Source organism: Microtus oregoni, unplaced genomic scaffold, assembly GCF_018167655.1.
Source record: "Microtus oregoni isolate MIOR12 unplaced genomic scaffold, Mior012 000024F_ref0000369, whole genome shotgun sequence".
Taxonomy (NCBI): domain Eukaryota; kingdom Metazoa; phylum Chordata; class Mammalia; order Rodentia; family Cricetidae; genus Microtus; species Microtus oregoni.
In genome coordinates, this window is record NW_024543083.1 from 17,266,226 (window position 1) to 17,289,249 (window position 23,024).

Below are 23,024 nucleotides of genomic sequence, written 5' to 3' on the forward strand. Positions count from 1 at the left end.
GGGCTCCGGAGTCGGCGGCCGCGCAGGGAGGGTTCGGGGCCCGCGGACGTTCTACGACGAATGCTCACGAGAGGGCGCCGTAACACCCCGCACCGGGTGCCCGGGAGCTTGCTGTTGAACGTCACGTCTAGGGCTGGGGACGAGCACTCCATCATCCCCTTGCCTCTGGGGCAACGCCATACCTAGGGCTCAGGAATGCTCCGTGACGCCGCACGCCGAGGGCTGGGGAGCGGGCTACTCCACACCCACTGCTCTGGGGTGGCCCAGTGAGGGGTGCGGGAGGACTCGGGGACATCGCCAGAGAGGGCTAGGAGTGCGCGGGGACGTGTTCCCGAGTGGGGTCCGGACTTTCCGTGTGCTTGAGGGTGTGAGAGCCAGGAGCATCTCTGCACAGTGAGGATCGAGGCTTGGGTTACCCTCATCCAGGCAGGGGTGAGGGGTACGGGGAGTCACTAGGACATAAGACGTGAGCGGGGACACGTTCCCAAGTCGGTTGGGACTCCTCCACGTCAGTCCTCCGTCCTCGCGCGCGCCCCTGCCGGAGCTGAGCCGCCCTAAAGTGACCGCACCCCGGGCACTGACAGCTCCTCTCAGCTGGCACCACCGGTTCTGGAACCCACGTGCAGGAAATACAGCGTGGGGACAAGGAACGGAGACGGACCTGCGCCGGAAGTGAGGTACTTAACGCCCGCGGATGCTGTTATGGCGCACATCACCATTAATCAGTACCTCCAGCAGGTGGGTTTCGCCTGGGATCCTCGCTTCCTGGCCACGGGGATGGGTCCAGAGGCAGGGTCGGACCAGACTGAGGGCTGGTGGGGGTGGTGGTGGTGTCTGTGGCAGCCTTTGAGGCGAGGAGAGTCTGTTGCTTGCGACCGGCCGCAGGCCTTGCTCAAGCTGTAAGTGCTTCCCGCTGGATCTGGGACAGAGGAGGCTTCCAGGTGAAGGTAGCAAAATCGGGGCCACTTGTAAAAGCGGTTGTCGGTGTAGCACTGTCTGCATGAAGCACATTGTGTCTTAAGAGAGGTGTCACTCAAGACCCGAATGGCACAGCTGGGCTGAGGGTTGAGTTTGCGCTTTCTGCACAAACCTAGGACAGAGAGGTTTGATCCCACTATTCAACACGCCTGGTACAAGGGACAGCCAAGTGGGGAAGTCTGATGGACGTCTCAGCTCATGACACTGCTGCTCATGGATGTTTATGAGTCTTAGTTTTGCACTTAGCTCCATTATCAAGGCCTCTGTTTTTCTGTTTCAAATATCTCATTAGCTAGAACCCTAGGGACGCTTGGGAACAAATACTGCAATTTGAGCCGATATGCTCAAAAGGGAAGAGAACTGGTTAATTGTGGAAGTTGCTGGTGTCACCTGTAGCTGTCTCCTGGTTGTCAGTCACAGCATGCCATACCTCCCAAATGGCCCTTTTCTTTCTCTTTTTTTCTCTGAGACAGGGTTTCTCTGTATAGAAGCTCTGGCTGTCATGGAACTCATTCTGTAGACCAGGCTGGCCTCGAACTCACAGAGATCCACCTGCCTCTGCCTCCTGAGTGTTGGATTAAAGGCGTGCGCCAGCACTACCTGTCAAGGTTGTTTTTTCTTAATCATAGGGAATGGCATCCATCAGCATGCTTGTGCTGGTTCCTAGATGCCCCAGTTCCTTAGGGGTATTACAGTGGCAGGAGTGTCTGCACTTCAGAGAGAAACGCCGAGCTTGAGGAATCTACCCCTTACAACAAGAAATAAGAAGGTCTACTTTGTCCAGGGTCAAACCAGAAGGAAATTTTACTCCATTTTCCAAGGTTAGCAAGTATAAAACACCTCTAAGCCAGGGCCCACAACTACAGGCATCAAGAACAAGGATATTCCCTATAACTACAATATATTTAGTAGCCTGAGAGACTTACCATCAATGCATGTTTTGTTTTTCTTTCCTTTCCTCTCCTCTCCTCTCCTCTCCTCTCCTTTTCTTTTTTTTTAAATGTTTATTTTATTTATTTATTATGTATACAATATTCTGTCTGTGTGTATGCCTGCAGGCCAGAAGAGGGCACCAGACCCCATTACAGATGGTTGTGAGCCACCATGTGGTTGCTGGGAATTGAACTCAGGACCTTTGGAAGAGCAGGCAATGCTCTTAACCTCTGAGCCATCTCTCCAGCCCCCTCCTCTCCTCTTCTTTTCTTTTCTTTTCTTTTCTTTTCTTTTCTTTTTTTTTTTAGACAGAGTTTCCCTGTAGCTTTGGAACCTGTCTTGGAGCTAACTCTTGTAGACTAAGCTGGCCTTGAACTCACAGAGATCCGCCTGCTTCTTCCACCTGAGTGCTGGGATTAAAGGTGTGTGCCGCCATGCCCAGTGGTATACAAATTTTCTAATATAGAACTCTTATTTAATTTTCTACTCTCCTGCAAATTGTTCCTTAGGAATTGTTCTTTTGGATCTGGAGTGCACCCATGCTGTATTCTTCTTCTTTAAGATTTATTTATTTATATGTGTACAGTGTTCTATCTGCAGGCCAGAAGAGGGCACCAGATCTCATTATGGATGGCTGTGAGAGTTGAATTCAGGACCTCCAGAAGAGCAGGTCCACACTGCATGTCATATGTTCTTACTCTGGCTAATGTGCTTCCGTGAGCTTCCTGTCCTCCACACACTTTTGTAGAGGTGGTTTGTCCTCACTGACAGCCCTTTCCTAAGCCAGGTACTCTCTCAGTTGGCCAGAATATGATTTCCTGTTCTCCTTTCTGGACTGGTTTGTTTTTTATGTAGGACTGATCTTAGGGACTTATGCATCTGGGAAAGTGCTTATCATTGTGTCACATCCCAGTGCTCTTTGTATGTGTGTCTGCAATTAGTTTCAGTTAAGAAATAATTTCTGGGCTGGAGAGATGGCTCAGTGGTTAAGAACACTTGCTGCTCTTGCGGGCCTAGGTGTGATTTCCAGCACCCATATGGCAGCTCATAAAATAATCTTTTTTATTGTTGGTTTTTTCAAGACAGGCTTTCTTTGTGCAGCTCTGGCTGCCCTGGAACTCTCTCTGTAAACTAGGATGGCTTTAAACTCAGAAATTTGCCTGCCTCTACCTCCTGAATACTGGGATTAAAGTGTGTGCCGCAACTGCCCAGCTAAAATAAATAATCTTTAAAAGATAAATATTAAAAAAATTTTTCTTATGCTCTTTCTTTAAAAACCATATGGATTTATATGTAATGTATGTATGTATGTATCTCTATATAGTCCTAGCTGTTCTGGTACTCACTGTGTAGACCCGGCTGTTCTTGAACACAGAGATTTTCCTCTCTCTGCCTCCCATGTGCTGCCACACCCAGCATACGTTAGGGATTATTTTTAATATATTGTCATCATTGTTAATCTTTTTGAAGCTCAAAATTTCCATGAGCTGCTTCTACTGGTTTCTGTGGCTTTTGAACCTAACCCTGTCCCTTCTTGGGCTTTTTGGGGGCCACATGTTTTCCAAGCTCACCTAAGCTCTCCTGTCCCAGCTCAGGAGTCAACCCTTTCTCCAAGGAGGTTTGCTTCCTGTCGGTGAGGAGTGGAACTTAGAAAAGACGCCTGGTGCCAGCTCTGCTTGTTACTCTATGATTTCAGCGAATAGAAGGAGTGGGTATAATTTTTTTGTTTAATGTGTGCTGTTTTAAGGAATTGTGGGTTTTAAGGGCAGATGGTACCCCCTGTGGACTGCTGTGGAGGACCTGAGAAGACCTGGTCAGGGGAGATGTCTCCTGAGATGCCTGAAGCAAACTCCTCGATGTGCCAGCTGAGGGCACTGTACATAGGCGCTTGCTTAGAGTGTGAGTTCATGATCCAGTGGTGTCTAACCTAAAAGGATGCAGTGTTTGTGTTAGCACTGGTAAAGCACTTATGGTAGGTGGATGGGGGCCAGGGATGAAATATCCATGGAGTGGCCAGACCCCCAAAAATAACACTGGGGACTAAACCCGGGACTTGCATATGCTGGCAAATACCTCTCCCCTGAGCTTCGTCCCCAGCTCCTTCCTTTCTTACCCACCCCTAACTTCCTTATGTTGTTACTGAGGCAGGACTCCGACAGGACACTCTTATATTGAGTCTGGGCCTGAGTGCAGGATCCTGTAGAGTTGAGCCAGGTGCTAGTGAAGTTGTACTTGAGGTTTTAGACACAGCTTAGGTGACTTCTTCTCCATCTCCAATGTCACTACAAAGGAGGTTACTGGGATGTGAACAGCCCTAGAGGACTGCTCCCTGCCCGACATCTACACTGTTCATTACATGGACCTGATACCTGGACCCCGGGGACCACTGTGCTCCTAGCACCTACAGCCATCAGGAGTGTGCTTCTGTTTCATGATGTGTGCTCCAGTTCTGAAGCTTCAACTACCCGTAGATCTCCTGTGGAAAGAACTCTGGAGGCCTTGGAGACCTGAGAGTCATGTTCAAGTGTGACAAGTAGCCACCATCATTGGTACTGACTAGGACAAGGCTCCTTACGAGGCTCTTTATGAGGGTTCCAGTGGGAAGGATGATGAAAGGACACGTCTTCATCTTTGTGCCTCATAGAAGGCCAGTGTCCTTGAGACCTTTAGAGGGGCCTCTCTGGAACTCTGGCCTTCCTCTTGTTCTAAGAAGACTCCATTTTGAAATGAAGTTTGTTTTTTTTTAATTCCTTTACATTTTGATTATTCTGGCCTCTTTCCAGAAGGAGGGAACAGCTTCTGTGGTATGCAATGCATTGCTCAGATCCTCTGAGAGTGGATGCTTGCCTGCCTGCTCAGGTTTCCCCTTCAACTTGTTTCAGGTGTATGAGGCCATTGATACCAGAGATGGAGCGTCCTGTGCAGAGCTGGTGTCTTTCAAGCACCCTCATGTTGCAAACCCACGGCTCCAGGTAGGTGATAGACAAGCCCATGGTGTCTAGAGAGAGGTGAGGGAGGCTGTGAACCTACAGCTCCAGGTAGGTGATAGACAAGCCCATGGTGTCTAGAGAGAGGTGAGGCTGGCTGCGAACCCATGGCTCCAGGTAGGTGGTAAACAAGCCCATGGTGTCTAGAGAGAGGTGAGGGAGGCTGGCTCTCAGTCAGGAAGGGCTATGAGAGAGATGTGAGGCAGTTAGTTTTCCATGGACGTTTAAGTAAAAGGAAACAAATATTACCACTCTCATGTGAAAATTTCAAATTTCTTTATGATTACTGTAATCCCATTTTACTTACTGAGCACTGTACCTCGTACTCCTATATTTGATCCCCGTGTAGATTAGGGTTAAAGTCAGTAACATTATCAGTGTCACTAGGGAAGAGGCCATAGAACTTAGACCTTGTCCATATCCAACTGCCCTGGAGACTAGAGCCAGCAAGCAATCCCACCAAGTTCCCATTTGGAATCAAGATCCCTCCCAGAGGCTAGAGCTGTATGCTGGTTAAGTGTTGTGTTGGTGGCCTCCCTGCCACAATGGCGCAGGTGACTGAGCCTGCAGAGGGTTGGCAAAGCCTTTCACGGAACACATTTGTCAGCCCTGCTCTGAGAATATGAGCATTTTCCATTTGGAGTTTACGTATTGTGTAGACAGTGTTTCCTGTAGACTGAGTGGATATTTTATAGAGTTCTATTTCTGTACCGATGCCCTTTATGATATTAAAGTATGTTCCTGTGGGAGCAGAGCTCTTTGGGAGGAAAACAGTGACTAGACCCAGCATCCTAATCAAGGTAGTCCATCCTCAGGGTGTCCTGTGTGGTTCTGATGAATAGCATTAAGAGCTGTTGTCCTAAGAAGTAAGTCCAGGGACTTGTAGAGAGCCCAGCCCACTTGACCACAGCACAGTAAGAGAACGCTCTGTACTTGCTGCCATTCTTCTGAGGCAGCAGGGGCTTGTGTGTGTGACAAGTAGGTCTGTCTGTCTGGACAGCGCTGTACTAACCTTCCACCTGATAGGTCCATGCTAGCAGCTAACATCCAAGTAATTTTTTTTTTCATGAGAAACTGAAATGATAATTTTGTTTCTTTCTGGGTTTTCTTGTCGTTGTTGTTTTGTTTTAGTTAAATCTTAAACTTACTTATTTTTGTATGTATGTATTTGGGCATGCATGTACCGTGGTGTGTGTGAAGGTCAGAGAACAATTTATGGGAGTTGGTTCTTCCCTTCTACATGTGGGTCCTGGGCATGGAGCTAAGCTCTCAGGCTCAGCATGGTGGTTTCCTGACGCCAGCACTTTTCCTTCCCACCTTTACTCTAAGTGTGTACGTGTTTATTACACCTGTGAGGATGCCTGTCATTCATCTTGCTCTCGTTTACTATTAGTCTGAAAAACAACAGATAGAAAATACATCTGTACGTACACAATACATTTACACACCGAGAAAGAGAGATTGATTCAGTAGGAAGTTGGGTCATGTGGTTATAAAGGCCGAGAAGGCCCTTGCATGACCTGCCATCTTCAGCTAGAGGCCTATGGGTAAACCCAAGCTCTGCCTGAGATGTCACAGTGTCTCAACTCAGGAGGCAGTCAGGAGCCAGAAGAGTGTATGGTTTTGTTTTTTTGTTTGTTTTTGTTTTTTGTGTTTTTTGGTACTCTTCAGCACTTCATCAGGTTGGTAGGTGTCCATCCTGCTGGACAGGGGAGTCACCAGTTCTGGACCTGTTTCTTGTAGAAACATCCTCCAGGCACGCAGAGGTCATATTCATTCTGGGTACTTGGGCAGTCCAGGTGACATGTAAAATTCATCTGCCTAGGTGTGCTCAAATTGTCTGGATTTCACCATGTGAGCCCCTAGCCCAGGACACCTGTTCCCTCAGGAAGTTGTGTAGTAACTCTTCACATGGCGTGGTCACTAACTTGTTGGCCTTATTTACAGTTGGAACTGTACTCCTGTTTTATTGAAGGCCTTTTTGGCTGACTGACTAGCTGTTACGAGAGCCCATGAGCTGGCCATGTGCTGAGCAAGTGTGGTGCCCTGAGTTTCCTCCCAGAGCCCAGTGATGGGAAGTCTTCCTGTGACCTGTATGTGTGCCATGGCATATATGGGCCCACACAGGCCCACATCAGGCGCCTATACACACCAAATAAAATAAAAATAAGTATGTCTGAAAGTGCCTAGCATGTTTTGTAGCCTGCAGCGAACAACTGAATTTTATTCTTGGGCTTCTTGGTTTTTTTTGAAATACAGATATTGGGAGAGCAATGAGCCCTCCCCGTAGATGTGCCTGACTGAAGTATTTCTTGAGGCTGTGAAGTTCTGAAAGTGATCATCTAAAGTTCTTTGTGTATACTGCTGCCTTTCATACCACTAACTTTACCTTTCTCCTATGGACTAGATGGCCTCTCCGGAAGAGAAATGCCAGCAAGTTCTGGAGCCCCCGTATGACGAAATGTTTGCAGCTCACTTAAGGTAACCCGTCGGCAGCAGGAAAGCCAGGCTCACAGCTGTGTGCCTGTAACACGCCACTGGACCACTCAGATTCTTCCGTGCATCATTATTTGCCTTGAGCAGTGAATAATTAACTTGGAAAAGTGGACAAGTGTGTCCTATGCCTCTGTATCACCCTTGGTGTGTCTGCTGGCTGGGCTGTCTTTTGTTAGTCAGCTGCAGTGCCTACCGGAGGCCTTGCTTTTCTCATGGAAATAATGTGGTTTTTACTATCTTTGCTTTGTAGGGAAAAAATCTGAGTTAAGCAAAACAAACAGAAACTTCTCTTTATTTACACAATATGTCGGCTGCTTTCACTGCAGCGTGTCAGGCGGTTTAGACAGAACTTTAGATCCTAAAGCCCTGTGTGCAGGACTGTCCTCTGACTGCATGCCTGTTGTATTTCCAAGCAAGCTGGGCCAGGCCTTTGGAAGAGTTGTGGTGTTGTTATATTCCTTGCAACAATAGATGCACCTCACTGGGCAGTGGTGGCGTACTCCTTTAATCTCAGCACTCAGGGGGCAGAGGCAGGCGGAGCTCTGTGAGTTTGAACCAGCCTGGTCTATAAGAGCTAGTTCCAGGACAGGCTCCAAAGCTACAGAGAAACCCTGTCTTGAAAAACCAAAAATAAAATTAAAAAAAAAAAAAGTGCACCTCTGCTTTCCTAGCAATGTGCTCTCCACGGTGTGGTTCCGGATTTGGTGATGAGCTGGCTCTAGCTGCCAGCCGGAACCTGGACGGAATGTCTTTGGAGGCCCACCGACAGTGTGGAGCACCAGGCATGCAGCGTCAGTCACACTTGTCGCTGGTCCCTTACTTAGAACAGCTGAACTATTTCCTGTTCTGGGACTCAGCAGACAGTGTCAGAGCTTTGTGTGATTTCCCCTCATACCGACTGCTGTCATTCAAATGGTCGTCTGTGTTCCCTCCATCTGTGGTTCTCTGCCAAGCAGAAATGCCTTCCAGGAGCAGTAGAGAGTGACTGAGGTGTGTGGTAGAATGTGCTCTGGGCTACTATGCACCTGTTCTTCAGCCTCTGATGTCTTTTCCAGGTGTACCTACGCTGTGGGGAATCACGACTTCATAGAAGCCTACAAGTGCCAGACCGTGATAGTCCAATATCCTTTACCCCGCGCGTTACTAGCAGTGGGTCACTGAGGCTCACAGTCTTGAAACACTGGACCAGTTCAAACCTTCAACTAAAAAGGAACTACAATATTTTGGAAGAGAAACTCATTTTAACTGTTTTTGCTTGGGTGTCTAAGTATAGTCTGGCTTTTATGACTCACCCAGTTGCTTATCTAGTAAGGAAATACACTGGTTAACATATTGGATTTTATTTATTTCTATTATATAAGGTTACATGAGGTTATTTTTAATGCAAACATATTTACTTTGAGGACATTTCCTCCTATTCCACTATCCCATTTTTTAGGGTTTCTATTGCTGTGAAGAGACACCAGGACCACGGCAACTCTTATAAAGAAAAACATTTAATTGGTGGCTTACAGTTTCAGAGGTTTAGTTCTTTATCATCATGGCAGTGGGCAGGCAGGTGTGGTGCTGGCTACATCATGATCAGAAGGCAAATGGGAAGTGTCTCAGACACTGGACAATGTCTTGAACAAAGGAAACCTCAAAGCCCGCCCCCACAGTGACACACTTCCTTCAACAAGACCACACCTCCCAATAGTGCCGCTTCCTATGCGATTATGGCAGGCAATTGCATTCAGACTACCACACTTGCCCTTTCTTTCCTGCCCCTCCCCCTGGTCTCCATGATTTCACAGACAGTTCTCTTCTACACTAATGTCATCAGTATACATGGAGGGTGGGCTTTATTTAACGTGGCTGAGAAGAACTCAGTTGGTGCTTGTGTGTGGCGTGTGTGCACACGAGCTTGCAGGTGTCTGTGCATGCACATGTGAGGTCAGAAGCCAGAGGAGCATGTCAAGTCTTCTCTCAGTCTGCCTCACTGAGACAGGGTCTCTCCCTGAACTTGAAGCTTGATGTTGACAAGCTAACTGGCTAGCATGCTTTTAGGCTCTCCTTGGTTATGGGCACGCATAGCTGTTTCCGGCTTTCCGTGTGGTTGCTTGGGATATTGACCCCAGTTCTCATGCTTGCAGCAGAAGCACTCTTCCCCCGAGTCACCCCTAGCTTCAAGAATAATGTTTTCATTTTGTTTTGAGACTGTAGCTCTGGCTGGCCTGGAAACTCACTGTGTAAACCAGGCTGGCCTTTGAACTCACAGAGATCCACCTCTTTCTGCCTCCCACGTACTGAGATTAAAAACATGCACTGCCATGTCCAGCCAATAATAATGTTTTGGCAATACCATGTATGTATGAAGATGCCATAGTGAAACCTACACGTTATTGTGCATACTAACCTAAAGACTTGATTAAGAGCAGGATATTTTTTAAGTGTGCCTACAAGAACTGGTTAAGTCTTAGAGGCCCGTAACTCAGCCTAAGATGGAGAGACGTGGACTCAGATACATGCATTGCCCGTGTTTCATGTGCTCAGTGAAGAGTCTTATTAAACATCAGCTTCTGTAGTGATTCATATCAGTGAGCAGGCTGAGGATTTGTAGATCTCTGGATTTTAGTTTGCTTTTGAAAACTGCTGTGGTTAAATATACAGACAAGAGAATGCTACTAGCCAAATTTCCCTAGAATTTAAGAATTTTAGTGTTGGTGAAATAAACCTTATGCTATAGATTCTTGAGGACTTAAATGTAGCTTATGATCTGTGAACTCAGGGAAACACCTAAGTACAAATGGAAAAGAGAAGACTTATAATGGTTTGCGGACATGGCTTAGTTTTTAATGTGCTTGCCCTGTAGGTATGGAAACTTGAGTGGGATCCCCAGCACCCACAAAAAAGTGGGAGTGGTGGTGTGTGCTTGTAATCTCATCTTTGTGGGCCTGGAGACAGACAGATCCCTGGGGCTCACTAGCTAGTCTAATTGATGAGTGAGAGTCTCTCTCAAGGAAGAAGGGGGCCAGCCTGAGGAATGTCGCCTATAGTTGACATCTAACCACTGCACACATATGCACACAGACTTACACACACCCACACACGCATGCATGTACATATACACACAATTTTTTTTTCTTTCTTTTTTTTTTTTTTTTGGCGGAGGTGAGCAGGGTCTAACCATGGAGGCTGGCCTGAAACTTTCTTCTCCCAAGTGCTAGCATCAAAGGAGTTCCACAATGCCTGGTCTATATGAGCAACCTTATAATAAAGCTTGTTTCAGAGGTCTGTCTGAAGTGAATGCATTGCTGCCAATGCATGGATATTGTAGTGTTTTCTGCCTTCAGGATTTTCCTGCTGTTGTGACATAGTCATCTTTTTTTTTTTTTTTTTTTTTTTTTTTTTTTTAGTTTTTTCAAGACAGGGTTTCTCTGTAGCTTTGAAGCCTGTCCTGGCACTAGCTCTTGTAGACCAGGCTGGTCTCGAACTCACAGAGATCCGCCTGCCTCTGCCTCCCGAGTGCTGGGATTAAAGGCGTGTGTCACCACCGCCCGGCCATAGTCATTTAAAGAACACGCTTTACCCCTAGTCTGTTTCTTACTGAGTGCAGTGTTCTTCAGTTTTACTTGTCATGTCATCCTTAATACAGTACGTCATTCCTGCGGGCATTCCAGGCTCACAAAGAAGAAAACTGGTAAGCATGAACAGAAGTAGCCAGAGATTAGTAAATGATGTCGGTGTGGGCTGGGGTTAGACGGGAATGGCCAAGCAGACAGGTTATGTACAATGTTTTTGTCGAAAGTGCTACTTCAGTAATTCTGTTACAGAAACATTTAAGTACTATTTTTCCCTTCATTTGCCAATTTTTTACTTCTGGTTTTAAACGTTGGTTAAATGCACACTATAGTTCCTTTGGATTATTTTAAATTTCTTGAAAACTAATTTTAAGATTTATTAGCAAACTAGGAAAATGTTTAAATTTTGTTTACACTATAGTAGCTAGAGCCCTTTCACAGACAGCCAACCCAGCCCTTTCCTTCAATAGTTGTTTTCTTCAGTGCTGGGCTTGAACTAGGTCCTTATGTGTGCTAGCAAGCATTCTGCCACTTAGTTATATTCCTACATCGTTTTAAGCTATTTTTGAGACAGGGTCTCTTCTGCCTTAGGTTAGTCTCGCCCTCACTATAGCCGAGGATGACTGGACTTAACCCCATTGCTTTGATGCTGGCACTGCAGGCGTGTGCCACTGCACCATTCATACGGTGCTGGGGATCGAACCCAGGCCTTGTGCGTGCGAGGCAAGTGCTCTACTTACTGAGCTACATCCATAGCCCCAGTTTTTGAGGGGCAGTTACGGGAGCACTTTGAAGCAGGGTCTTCCTTTGTACTTTAGGCCGGCCTGGCAGTTTCCATTCTCCTGTCTCAACCTCCAAATGTGCGTCTTTATATCGGATGCACTTTTTCTGCTTTTCTCTTTCTTTCTTTCCTTTTTTTTTTTTTTTGGGAGTGGGGGAGACAGTTTCTTGGTGTAACCCTGACTGTCTTGGAACTTGCTCTGTATGCTGGCCTCAAGCTCAGAGATCCGCCATCCTCAGTGCTGGGATTAAAGGCATGCACCACCACCAACCAGCTGCACTTTTTCAGTTCCAAGTGAAGACTTGGCTTACACATTTGATGATTGTGTGAATTTACATTCTGGCTCCTGCTTGGAGCTGTTTGCTGGTGGTGAGGATTAGGGAAGGACAGAGTTCTGGGAGCTCCCAGCTTGACCCGGGTCTAGGTTCTTGAGTGGGGTTGGGATCGTGGTATGGAGTAAGAGGCAAGCATTTGGCCAGGAGGTCTAAGGTTGCCGTGTGACAGAGTAGAACAAAGCCACCATCTGAGTTAGAGGGTGTGGACCTGGTTCTGGGTAGTACCTTGGGTGTCAGTGGTAGGGTGTTGGACCTTTTAGCTTTTCCAACATACTTGCCTTTTACCCTTAGGGCTCTGCCTGTCATGTATGCAGTAGCACTTGACCTTCGGATATTTGCCAATAATGTAAGTTCAATTTCCTGTGCCTGTTATTTCAAATTTAAATCTGCTGGGTGACTACTGCTTAATTTCCATGTCTTGTTTCCTGAAGCTTTGAGGGATGAATAAAGTGGAATGTGTCTGGTGCTGGGAGGGGAAGACCAGGAGGCAGCGTGCTTGGTTGTCTTCTGGTCCATGCAGACAGAGCCTCTGTGTGCAGAGGGAAATGGCAAGCCATTGTGGTGTTGAGGTGAATGGTTCTGGAGCATTTTTCTGTCCTCTGCTTCTAAGATGTGGCCTGGGCTGAAGACTCGTAGCTTGATGTAGGTATAGGAAGTGGCTGAGGAGTTCAGATCCTGGGTTTGCAGAGAAGGAGTGTACTTCAGCTTGGAGCCACAGAAGCATCTTAGGGGCTTAGACCCTTTTTATAGCAAAAACTATTTCTGGTTCTAGACCAGCGGCTCATTATAGTTGACATAGCTCTGTGACAAGGAGAGAAGGATTGGGCTTCTTGTCTGTCCTGATGAAGAGCTGGACAAGGAAAGCACGACATACCGCATGGAGTGATGCAACCTTAGGAGGCAGAGGGTTTGCCCGCAAGGCAGTGCTTTCTGACAGACCATCTGTTGAGTGCTGCACAAACAAGTCTGCAGTAGCAGTGGAGGGCCCGAGCCCCAACCCTGTTGCCAGCAAAGAGTTGGGGTCTCTGCTCTCCCACTAACACAGGGAAACCAACAGAGACCTGTCTATAACACAATACCCCAGAGGGCTGATCACAAAGAGTCTTCTGCCATGGCAGGTTTTGTTCAGGGCCCGACTGCTGTGCGCAGGAGGAAAGGTCAGAGACTAAGTCGAAAGGAAGCTTCTCAGTATTGTGCAAAGCAGATCAAGGCTGGTGTCCTGGTTTGTTGTTTGTTGCTGTGGTAACACCATCATCAAAACCACCCTAATCATGGTCCATCATCAAAGGAAGTCAGGGCAGGAACTGAAGCAGAGCCCATAGAAGGGTGATATTCCCTGGCTTTGTCCTCATGACTTGCTCAGCCTGCTTTCTTACAGCACCCAGGACCATGAGCCCAGGTGCGGCACTGCCTACAGTGGGCTGGGCCTTCCCCATCGATCACTAAGAAAATGCCTCACAGACTGGACCATTGGCATTTTGTCAATCATGATTCCCTCTTCCCAGCTGTGTTAGGTTTGTGTCAGGTTGACAAAGACCAACCAGCCAAACTGGAGCTGGTGTCCTGGACTTGAGGATGGATGTGGTCTATATAGACAGACTTTCTCAGTTTGTAAACAGCAGTATGAGGGGGTCTGTGGAGGTAACTCAGGCTAGGAGCACTGGCGAATCTTCCAGATTATTGGTAACTTGGATTCTTCATTTTGCCTTTGTTTACTTTAAAAAGATAATTACTTTTCCATTGTTAGGCAGATCAGCAGTTGGTGAAGAAAGGGAAGAGTAAAGTTGGGGACATGCTGGAAAAAGCCGCCGAGCTGCTTATGAGCTGCTTCCGCGTCTGCGCCAGCGACACGTAAGTGAGGGGCGGAGGCTGTTCTACAAGGAGCGAGAAAGGGCCTCGTGTGCTCACCACCCAGACACGACTTCTGCAGCGTGTGCTGATCTGTCCTGAAGAGCCCTCCCTGCGCTCTGTCCTTGTGCTGTTTTTCTGACCAGAACTCTGCACTTACTTCCTGAAGGCCTCTGTGCCAGGTGGCCATGTAGCCTGGCTTTCTCACGCTGTCTTCAGTGGTTCTGACAGGCTGACGCCTTGTCCTTGCTCTGTGGGAGTACTCTGAGCTTTTCTCTTGTCGCTGAGATTGCTCTTGTATCTAGTGAGGGTTTCAGTCTCCTGTAGAAGCTTCATTGAGCCTCTGCGTTCTTGAGTTGTTGGGTTTTATTAGATTTTGTTTATGTTTTATTTTTCGGGACAGGATTTCCCTGTGAACTCCAGGCTAATGTTCTGAAAAACAGCCAAACACTCAGTGCACCAGACATATACACTGCCTTCCCCTGTGATCACCGTCTGCTGCATCCACTTTGGTTGTTATACAAGAACTAGTGCAACACCAAGAAATGAGCTTCCCAAAGCTGTCAGCAAGAGCAACACCAGCCCAAGCATCAGTGGTAGAACAGTGGGCATCACTGTCAAAGTCACAGGAGACTCCTGGTCCTCACTGTAGCCCAGGATACCTTTTAGTGGGCCTTCCCCTGCCTGCTTCACCACTTTCTTGATGTCAGTATACTTGGCACCTTTCTCCAGGTGGCATGTCAGATCCACAACAGACACAACTGGGGGTAGCAACTCAGAAGGCCATGTCATTGAACATCCGCTTCTGTTCTTGGGGACCTTGCTCACAGTCTTGGCAGCACCAGTGAATCTGGAGTTGATAATCTGGATAGTTCCACAGCCATTACACCCCAATTTCCCAGAGGCTGTCTGCCGTCTTCTGGGTGGTGGTGATAGCATGGATTGTGGTCATGAGTTCTTCCACAATGCCAGAGTTGTCATGGATGACCTCAACCAATGGGGGCTAAGCAGCTGGAGGTGGAGGAGACGTTGCTAACACACCTGAGTGAGTTGTCATGCTTGTCATGGTCCACACCCATTGCAGTCATGGGGCATCAACATACGAGACAGATAGGATAGCCTTTTGGCTTCACTCGCTAGTGGGCCCGGCTTTCCTCATAGTGAAGACAGCAGTAGACTTCACAGTGAGAGGTGGGTATGGCCTTCCCATTGATGACAGGTTTCCTGTTCTCAGCCTTGACTGTGCCCTGGAACTTGCTGGGACGTGTAGACCTGTGGTTGATGTCAGTGAAGGGGTCACTGATGGCAGCAATGTCCACAACAGTGCCAGAATTGAAGGCAGCTCCAGTCTTCTCCATTGTGTGTCAGGGCTGAGGCTGGCTCTGCAGCTGGCTCTGCACAGGAAGGACCGGAGAGCTGCTCTTTCTCTCAGGAGCATTTACCATGAGCTATTGTGGGCCATTTTAAAATTTGACCTGTTAGGCACATTTCTTTTCATGGTGCTCTTTTGGTGACTATGGCTTGAACTGCGGAGGCTTTATCTCAAGATAGTCATTTATCCGGCAGTTTGTTTTGTGATTGATCACGTTTCTTTGCTCTTCCCGTAGCCGTGCTGGCATAGAGGACTCTAAGAAGTGGGGGATGCTGTTCCTGGTGAACCAACTGTTTAAAATCTACTTTAAGGTTTGCTTTGCATGGACTTTTGTAGCTTTATTCCCTGTCTGCCCAGATAAATTGTTTAGCTTGCCTTCTGACATGTGTTAGGAAATTATCCTGACCACAGCCACGGTAATAATCCCAATAGCTGGTGGTCATTCAGTGCCTCCCAAGGCTCTGTTTTAATACAAGGACTAGAGCTCAGTGGAGAAACCTGCCCAACATTCTCTAGAACCAGGGCCCACCCTATGCTACAGAAGCAAATAAGAACTGAAGGTCTGACTCAGGATAGCTCTCGGAATCCAGCTGGAAGGCCCTGAGTGACCAGCCCTGTGGGATCCCAGGCCCTGAACACTGAGTGACCAGCCCTGTGGGGACCGAGGCCCTGAACACTGAGTGACCGGCCCTGTGCTGTAGCTGACCTCTGGGTCTAGGTGTCCCCTCTGGAGCCTTTGTCCTGTGTTGTAATATCTACTTAATGGAGCTAGAGGATGTGTAGACAAATTGATGGGCAAAAGAATCAGGCTTTGCTTCATAAAATCCAGCAGGCAAAGGGCAGCCTGTCATCCTTCATTGTCTAAGAATCTGTCTCTCACTTCCCGGGACATTTAGTTTGTCCTTGCCAGTGTGGCCTAAGTGCAGGCTTTTCCTCGGCCTTGGCTCTGACTCCCTTCAGAGCTGCATTCCCTCCCAGAGCGCCAAGCTTCTAGAGTGTGTGTTGTCTATTCCAGGCAGTGTCATTTCCTCTACAGAAGTTTTGATGATTTTGAAATTCATGTTAAGAAACTAAAGCAGAAGTTCATGTCTGTTCTTCCATCTGCCTGTTCTCTTGATATTGTTTGAGTATTTTATTGTAAATGGTTTCTTCTTTATTATAGATCAACAAACTTCACTTGTGTAAACCTCTTATCAGAGCTATTGACAGCTCAAACTTGAAAGATGACTATAGTACTGCACAGAGGGTCACATACAAATACTATGTTGGGCGTAAGGCCATGTTTGACAGTGACTTCAAGCAAGGTATGTTGATAATTCTATTCCAGTGTTTAGATAACACATGCATCCTGTCCAGTTTGAATGACGTTGATGCCAGATAATGTAAGAACTGAATTTATTAAGGTGAAAAGTATGTGTAAACCAAATCCAAAATGACTATGTGTTTGTGTGTGTGCCTGTGCATGCGTATGTTCGTGCACAAGTGTGTGAATGTATGATATGTGTTGTACAGGTGCCCACAGACGTCAGAAGAAGGTGTTGGATCCCCTGGACCTGGAGTTACAGGTAGTTGTGAGTGCCCATGTGGGTGCTGGGAACTGAACTTGGATCCTCTGGAGAAGCAGGAAGCACTTTAGACCACTGAGCCCTCCCTCCAGTCCCCCACTCCCCTTGCTTTGGTTTTTGAGACAGGTCTCACTCTGTAGCCCAGGCTATCCTGGAATTTAGTATGTATCCTAGCCTTGCCTCAAATTCGAGGTGCACTTCCATGCCTGGCTTTTAGGTAGGTTCATTCACCCACTCCCTATCTTTCTTTTTTTTAAAGATTTATTTATTGTATGTGTTTGAGTGTTTTGCCTGCTTGTATGTAGTAAGTGTACCTTGTGCATGCACTGCTCATCAGGGCCAGAAGAGGGCGTCTGATTCTCTGAACAGAAGTTACAGATGGTTGTGAGCCCTCATTTGGGTATTGGAACCAAACCTGAGTCCTCTGCAAGAGCTCTTAACAAAACAGAACACACACAAACATGACAAGTCCACTTCGTACTGCTCACATACATATTCTTGAATATGGGGTGCGCTACAGTTCAACCCGCACTAGGGAAAAGTGACTCCCTCTCTAATGGCAGCAGGAAGTCTCCCCATGTAGTGGCTGTCTGGTTATGTTTCCTGTGTGCCCAAGGGCTTTGGGACTTAACTGTCCCAAGTGGTAGTAAATGCCACACTTCTTGAGGGCCCCGTGGCAGAAGTCACACTTGTTCTCTGGAGTGATGAGCAGACCATGGGCTTGGTCTTTCTTTGTCGATGACTGTGCCTCCCTCTGCAGGGTTCTTAGGAAGACAGCTTGGGGTGGAAGACACAGTCCTGCCCCAGTGACAGTTACTTCCAAGTGTGAGATTGGAAGTTTTCTTTGACATAGCCGCACTATTTGGGAGCAGAAGTGGCTCTCGGTGTAGGTGTCCTCAGACCCAGACTCTGTCTCAGGACCAGCTGCCTCTGGTGATCCTGTGAGGTGAGCCTGTGCTGCTGCTGGGCATCTTTGTTCTCTTACAGTAGGGGGATGAATAGTGCAGGAGAGACAGCCATATCTGCTGACATCCTTCTAATTCTTCCCCAGTTGTCAACCAAGCTTGGCTCGATAGGGCTCACCTGTCTCCGTCTACCGACACTGCTGTTCCTGCTCACTGTCTTAACGGTCTCCTTAGTGGGTTAAATCTTTTGAGGTCCATGCTGGGTGTTACCACAGTCTGCCTGAGGGTAGGGCCTCTTGGCAAGCAGAATGCTTCTTGTATTCTTAAGCCTATTAGGTTCAAACTGTCTACATGAAATAGAACAGACTTAGAGTCCAATAGGAAGATCTTGTTTGAAGCACATGACCGTTTGGTGGAAGGAGCTTCCCATGCTTCATGTGGTATGTTTTCTCCACTTCTGAGTCCTGATTAGTGTGTTATTGAAGGTATTGCATTTGTGGTTTCCAGCTGTAAACACTAATCTCAAGGATTTGCAATGATTGTAGTAAATTAGAACCTCAACAGAAGTTAATTCACAGAGTTTCTTGTTAAGTAGGCCATCCATCCATTGCACCATGGCGGGCCAAGGATATCCAGACTAATTCTCGTTGAATTTTAATCTTGCTGTGGGTTTTACTTGAGGAGAGGCACTGGTGCCAGGAATGAGGCTGGGCTGCTGTTGCTGCCATGGGAAAGGAAGCAATGTTGCCTTCTGCACAGAGGCCGTGGTAGAATGGGTGTGAGGTGCGCTAGGCTGTGCACTGGGTCTGACGTGCGGGCCTGCTCTCTGCAGCGGAGGAGTACCTGTCGTTTGCCTTTGAGCACTGCCATCGCTCCAGCCAGAAGAACAAGAGGATGATCCTGATCTACCTGCTGCCCGTGAAGATGCTGCTCGTGAGTGATCGGTAGTTCACGTTGTCTTCAAACTTAATGCAGCCAAGACTTTTCTTGAACTCTGATCTCTCTGCCTCCACTTCCCAGATTGATGGGACTGCAGGTGGATATCACCCAAAGTTCATTTTTTGATCCTTGAATGGGAAAGCCGCATAGGTAAGGTAGATAGACTAGTCAGCTGGTGTAGCATCAAAGTAAAGTGCTGCTTTTTTCTTCTCTAAGACTAGTGGATAGTGATGAGGTGGGGGAGAGAGGGTGGGGAGAGGGGAGAATAGAGCGGCATATGGCTGTTTATAAAGGGAAAGTAGTGGCGTTGTCCCTTCCCCGCTCCCCATTCCACTGAAGGCTGAGTTGACCATTTTCAGCTAACTCCTCTGAGAGATGTATCCTGTGCTTATCCTGTCGCCTCAGTTACCACCTGTAACTGAGAGGGTCACGAGAGGGTCAAGATCAAGGTTATAGCCACTGAGTCACAGAACTGTGGTATCCGGGCTTCCTTATTTCCTGGTCAGAGTCACTTCCTTCTAGTCTCCTGCTCCATGTTTCTTTGTATGAGTGTGCATGGCACAGCACTCATGGAGGTCAGAGAATGGCTGTCGGGACTAATTCTCTCCTTCCGCTATGTGGGGAATTGAACTCAGGTCATCAGATTGGTGGCAAGTGCCTTGACCTGCTGAGCATCTAACTGGTCCAGCCAAGATGTTAAATCCTTGTTCAGCTTTTTAAGTTTGGTTTGCTATGTTTTTGTTTGTTTGTTTAAAGTTAATTTCTTGATAAGAGATTTACTGATCATAGCTCTGTTAAAGCAAAATGCTGGGACTGGAATGATGGCTCAGGGGTTAAGAACACTTGCTACTCTTGTAGAGGACCTGAGTTCGGTTCCCAGCATCCTTGTCAGGTAGCTCATAACTCCTGTAATTCCCACTCTTCTGTTCTGCAAATCTAACTTGTCCTAGGGTCACATGCCGACCATTGAGCTCCTGAGGAAGTACCACCTCATGCAGTTCTCAGAAGTGACCAAGGCTGTCAGGTAGGTCCATCCTCCGCATTGCTTTAAAGAGGCTAATAGACTGCATACGTGTACCAGAAACCATGTTGACCTTTCTTTCTGGGCCTTTGCTGTGCCCCGTGTGGTGTTTCTCCTTGCCCAGCGAGGGCAATCTGCTGCTGCTCAATGAGGCGCTGGCAAAGCACGAGACTTTCTTCATCCGCTGTGGCATCTTCCTCATCCTGGAGAAGCTGAAGATCATCACGTACAGGAACCTCTTCAAGAAAGTGTGAGTGTGCCCAGGGAGACGCTCAGTGGGCAGAGTGCTGCTCTGAGAGCCTGTGGACCAGAGTTGGAACCCAGAATCCGTGCGAAAGCTGGGCTTGCAGACCAACTCACCTGGCATGTGAGATGTAAAACAGTTGCGATAGAGACCCTGTATCAGCAGGCGGGAGACAAGTGTGCAGACAGCATACACACACACACACAAGCAAAAAAGAAAATGGGGTGTCTGGTAAATAGAACCCTTGGGGCAGTTGATGCCACCTGTGGGGGCGGCATCCTGCCCCTCATGGGACAGAAGCTGACCCTGAAGGCCTGGGTAATGATGTAGCTTGGCAGAAGACTCACCTTTAGCTTGGGGTGCCAGATAGTTTGTGCGTGTCTGAGTTGTGGAACTGATGCTCTCTTTCCTTCTCTGGCTGCTGGCTTGTCTTCCCCACTGCTGTGTGTGTCCAGGAGTTAAGCATGTTAGCTGTTGGCAACCTATCAGAAATAGTGGCTGTTTACAGTAGAAAGCTTATATACGATTGTATTTAATTGCTGTTGTTTGTGGGGTGTGTTTTGGGATATATCTGATCAATGGGAACTTAAAATATGTGTGAACATGGGTTCACTAGATGATGTCATTTCTTGATCACTGCTCAGGGCTCCTCATTGGTCCTTGAAGCACTGAGTCCTGTTATTAATCACGGTAATTTCTCTTCCTCTGTAGGTATTTACTACTCAGAACTCATCAGCTGTCTCTAGATGCCTTTCTGGTCGCCTTGAAATTCATGCATGTGGAAGATGTAGACATTGATGAAGTCCAGTGTATTCTGGCCAACTTGATATACATGGTGCGTGAGTCTTTCCTACTCTCAGCAAACCTTTAGTGTGGCGCTGATGTCATCCAAGACCTTCTATTTGTAGGCAGTTTCTGAGGGAACTGTTTTCCCGGGAGATACTATTCAAAGGGCCTCCCAGGGGTCCGTGTGAGAGAGAAGTATAACCTACATTTCGTATTCTTTGCCATCTGTTTCTTAAGCTGCCGTCCCCAGGGGAGAGGGGTTTTCATCATCGTGGTGTCCCCTGGCATATTTGATGTCGGCTGATCTGATTTCTGTTTCAGGGTCACATTAAAGGCTACATCTCCCATCAGCATCAGAAGCTGGTTGTCAGCAAGCAAAACCCTTTCCCTCCACTGTCCACGGTGTGCTGATGCCCAGACCCCGCAGATGGAGGGCTCTCCTGCTGCACCTGTCTGTAGCCCACGAGGTGGTCGCCAGCACAAGTGCCTAGCCATGTTCTCCATGGTCCTAACTCGTGCTGGCTTTGCCAAGACCTGGAATCCTTTCTCTGGGTAGACGAACACCCCTGCTCCTGGCTGCTGCTGTGAACTACCAGGAAGCAGACAGCTGTGCTTGGGTTTGTGTATTGTTTCTGGAGGCTGTCTTTGTAACATTTTGTAGCTTTATCTTTTCTTTTTTTTAAAAGTAAACCAAATTTATACAAAATACATTTTTTATTGTGTGTTATGTGATTTGTCTATTTTCATACACAAAACCTGAGCATTTTGTGAGCTCAAAATGCTTGATTAACTTGAGGCTTAAAGCAGAATTTGGAGTCACCCATCCCCACAGTCTCCTATGGTTTTCCTACCTCCTCTTCTGCACAGCCCCCGGAGCCCCATGGGGATGGGGTCTCTGCAGTGTCTGCATTCTGCTGAGTGATAGGCCATGGGAGACAATGACTGAAGACTTTCCATGACAGAGAGAGACATGTCTGCTCCTTGAATCAGCAATCTATTGTAGCTTTTTTTTTTAAATATTTTTTATGATTTATTTAACTTTATTTTATATGCATTGGTGTGAAGGTGTCAGATCCCCTGCAACTGGATCTTCAGACAGTTGTGAGTTGCCATGTGGGTGCTGGGAATTGATCCCCGATCCTCTGGAAGAGTAGTCAGTACTCTTAACCACTGAGCCATTTCTCCAGCCCCCCTATTGTAGCTTTTTTAAAAAGAAAACAAACTATCTTTTTTTTTTCAATTTACATAACCAGTCCCAGTTTCCACTCCCTCCTCTCCTCCCATTCCTTCTACATGCCCCACCCCACCCCATCCCCCATCCACTCCTCAGAGAGGGTAAAGCACATTGCTTTGGAGAAGGTCCAAGGCCCTCCCTACTATATCTAGGCTGAGCAAGGTATCCATCAGTGTCTTTTAGACAGAATAGTATAGATAGATATTCATCTTAACTCATACATAACCTGGCAGAGCACACAAGACTTGGCCATAGTTAAGTCAGATATGATTCCAAAACAGAGCACACCAGTCTCATTCCTAACCAAGAATCTATCTTCAGCTGAAACCTACTTACAAGGGAAAAAGCAGTTTTCTCCAGTGAAGTATCACCAGATATTTTAACAACCATTAACATCACTTAAAGAAGGCCCCATGCAAAGTAGTATATGGTCAACACACAACTAACTTAGTAAAACTTTGTAAACTTTTTCTCTCAAAAAGTGGAATTTGGGGGCTGGTGGATATTTGGATATCTATTGTTCTAACTGCTGAACTATAATATAATAGTTCAGCAGTCAGAACAATCACTGCTCTGTCAGAGGACATGGGTTTGGTTCCCACACCCACATGGCCCCTCACAGCCATCTGGACCACCAGGTCTAGGGAATCCAGTGCCCTCTTCTGGCCCTATCATCAGGGTGTGTTATCAGCATGCCCGTGCAGCAGCAAAATTACCCAGCACTTGTGGTGCAGCCCCAGCGTGTGGGTGAGCTCCACCAGAGCTGAGCCTGCCTTGCTGTCTCCTTTGTGTACAGGTCTGGCACTGCCCTCATGCAGAGCTATCATGCAAAGTGACCCTGCTGTTCAGCAGGGTGCGTAAGCACCCCCAACTTCTGATAGTTATCCTTGCAATGATTCAAATTTTGACATTCCTATGAGCTTCCTGAATTCCATTCTTTCTGAGTTTAGTAGCAACACAATCAAATTTTCAGATGTCTCCAGGTAGTTTATTAAACAGTGACATCCCAAGTCAAACACAGACAGTTTAAAGTGGTAAGT

At 47.2% G+C, this 23,024-nt stretch overlaps 1 protein-coding gene across 1 annotated transcript; it reads left to right on the forward strand.

Annotated features, from left to right (window-relative positions):
* Positions 1 to 6: 6 nt before the first annotated feature.
* Pcid2 (PCI domain containing 2) lies at positions 7 to 21,460 on the forward strand. Its single transcript, XM_041674009.1, has 14 exons — positions 7 to 738; positions 4,794 to 4,883; positions 7,306 to 7,379; positions 8,450 to 8,515; positions 11,032 to 11,073; positions 12,362 to 12,416; positions 13,818 to 13,921; positions 15,526 to 15,601; positions 16,453 to 16,594; positions 18,593 to 18,693; positions 19,650 to 19,723; positions 19,845 to 19,970; positions 20,676 to 20,799; positions 21,072 to 21,460. The coding sequence occupies exons 1-14, from the start codon at positions 703 to 705 to the stop codon at positions 21,159 to 21,161; spliced, it is 1,200 nt and encodes a 399-aa protein (XP_041529943.1). The 5' UTR covers positions 7 to 702; the 3' UTR covers positions 21,162 to 21,460.
* Positions 21,461 to 23,024: the final 1,564 nt, after the last annotated feature.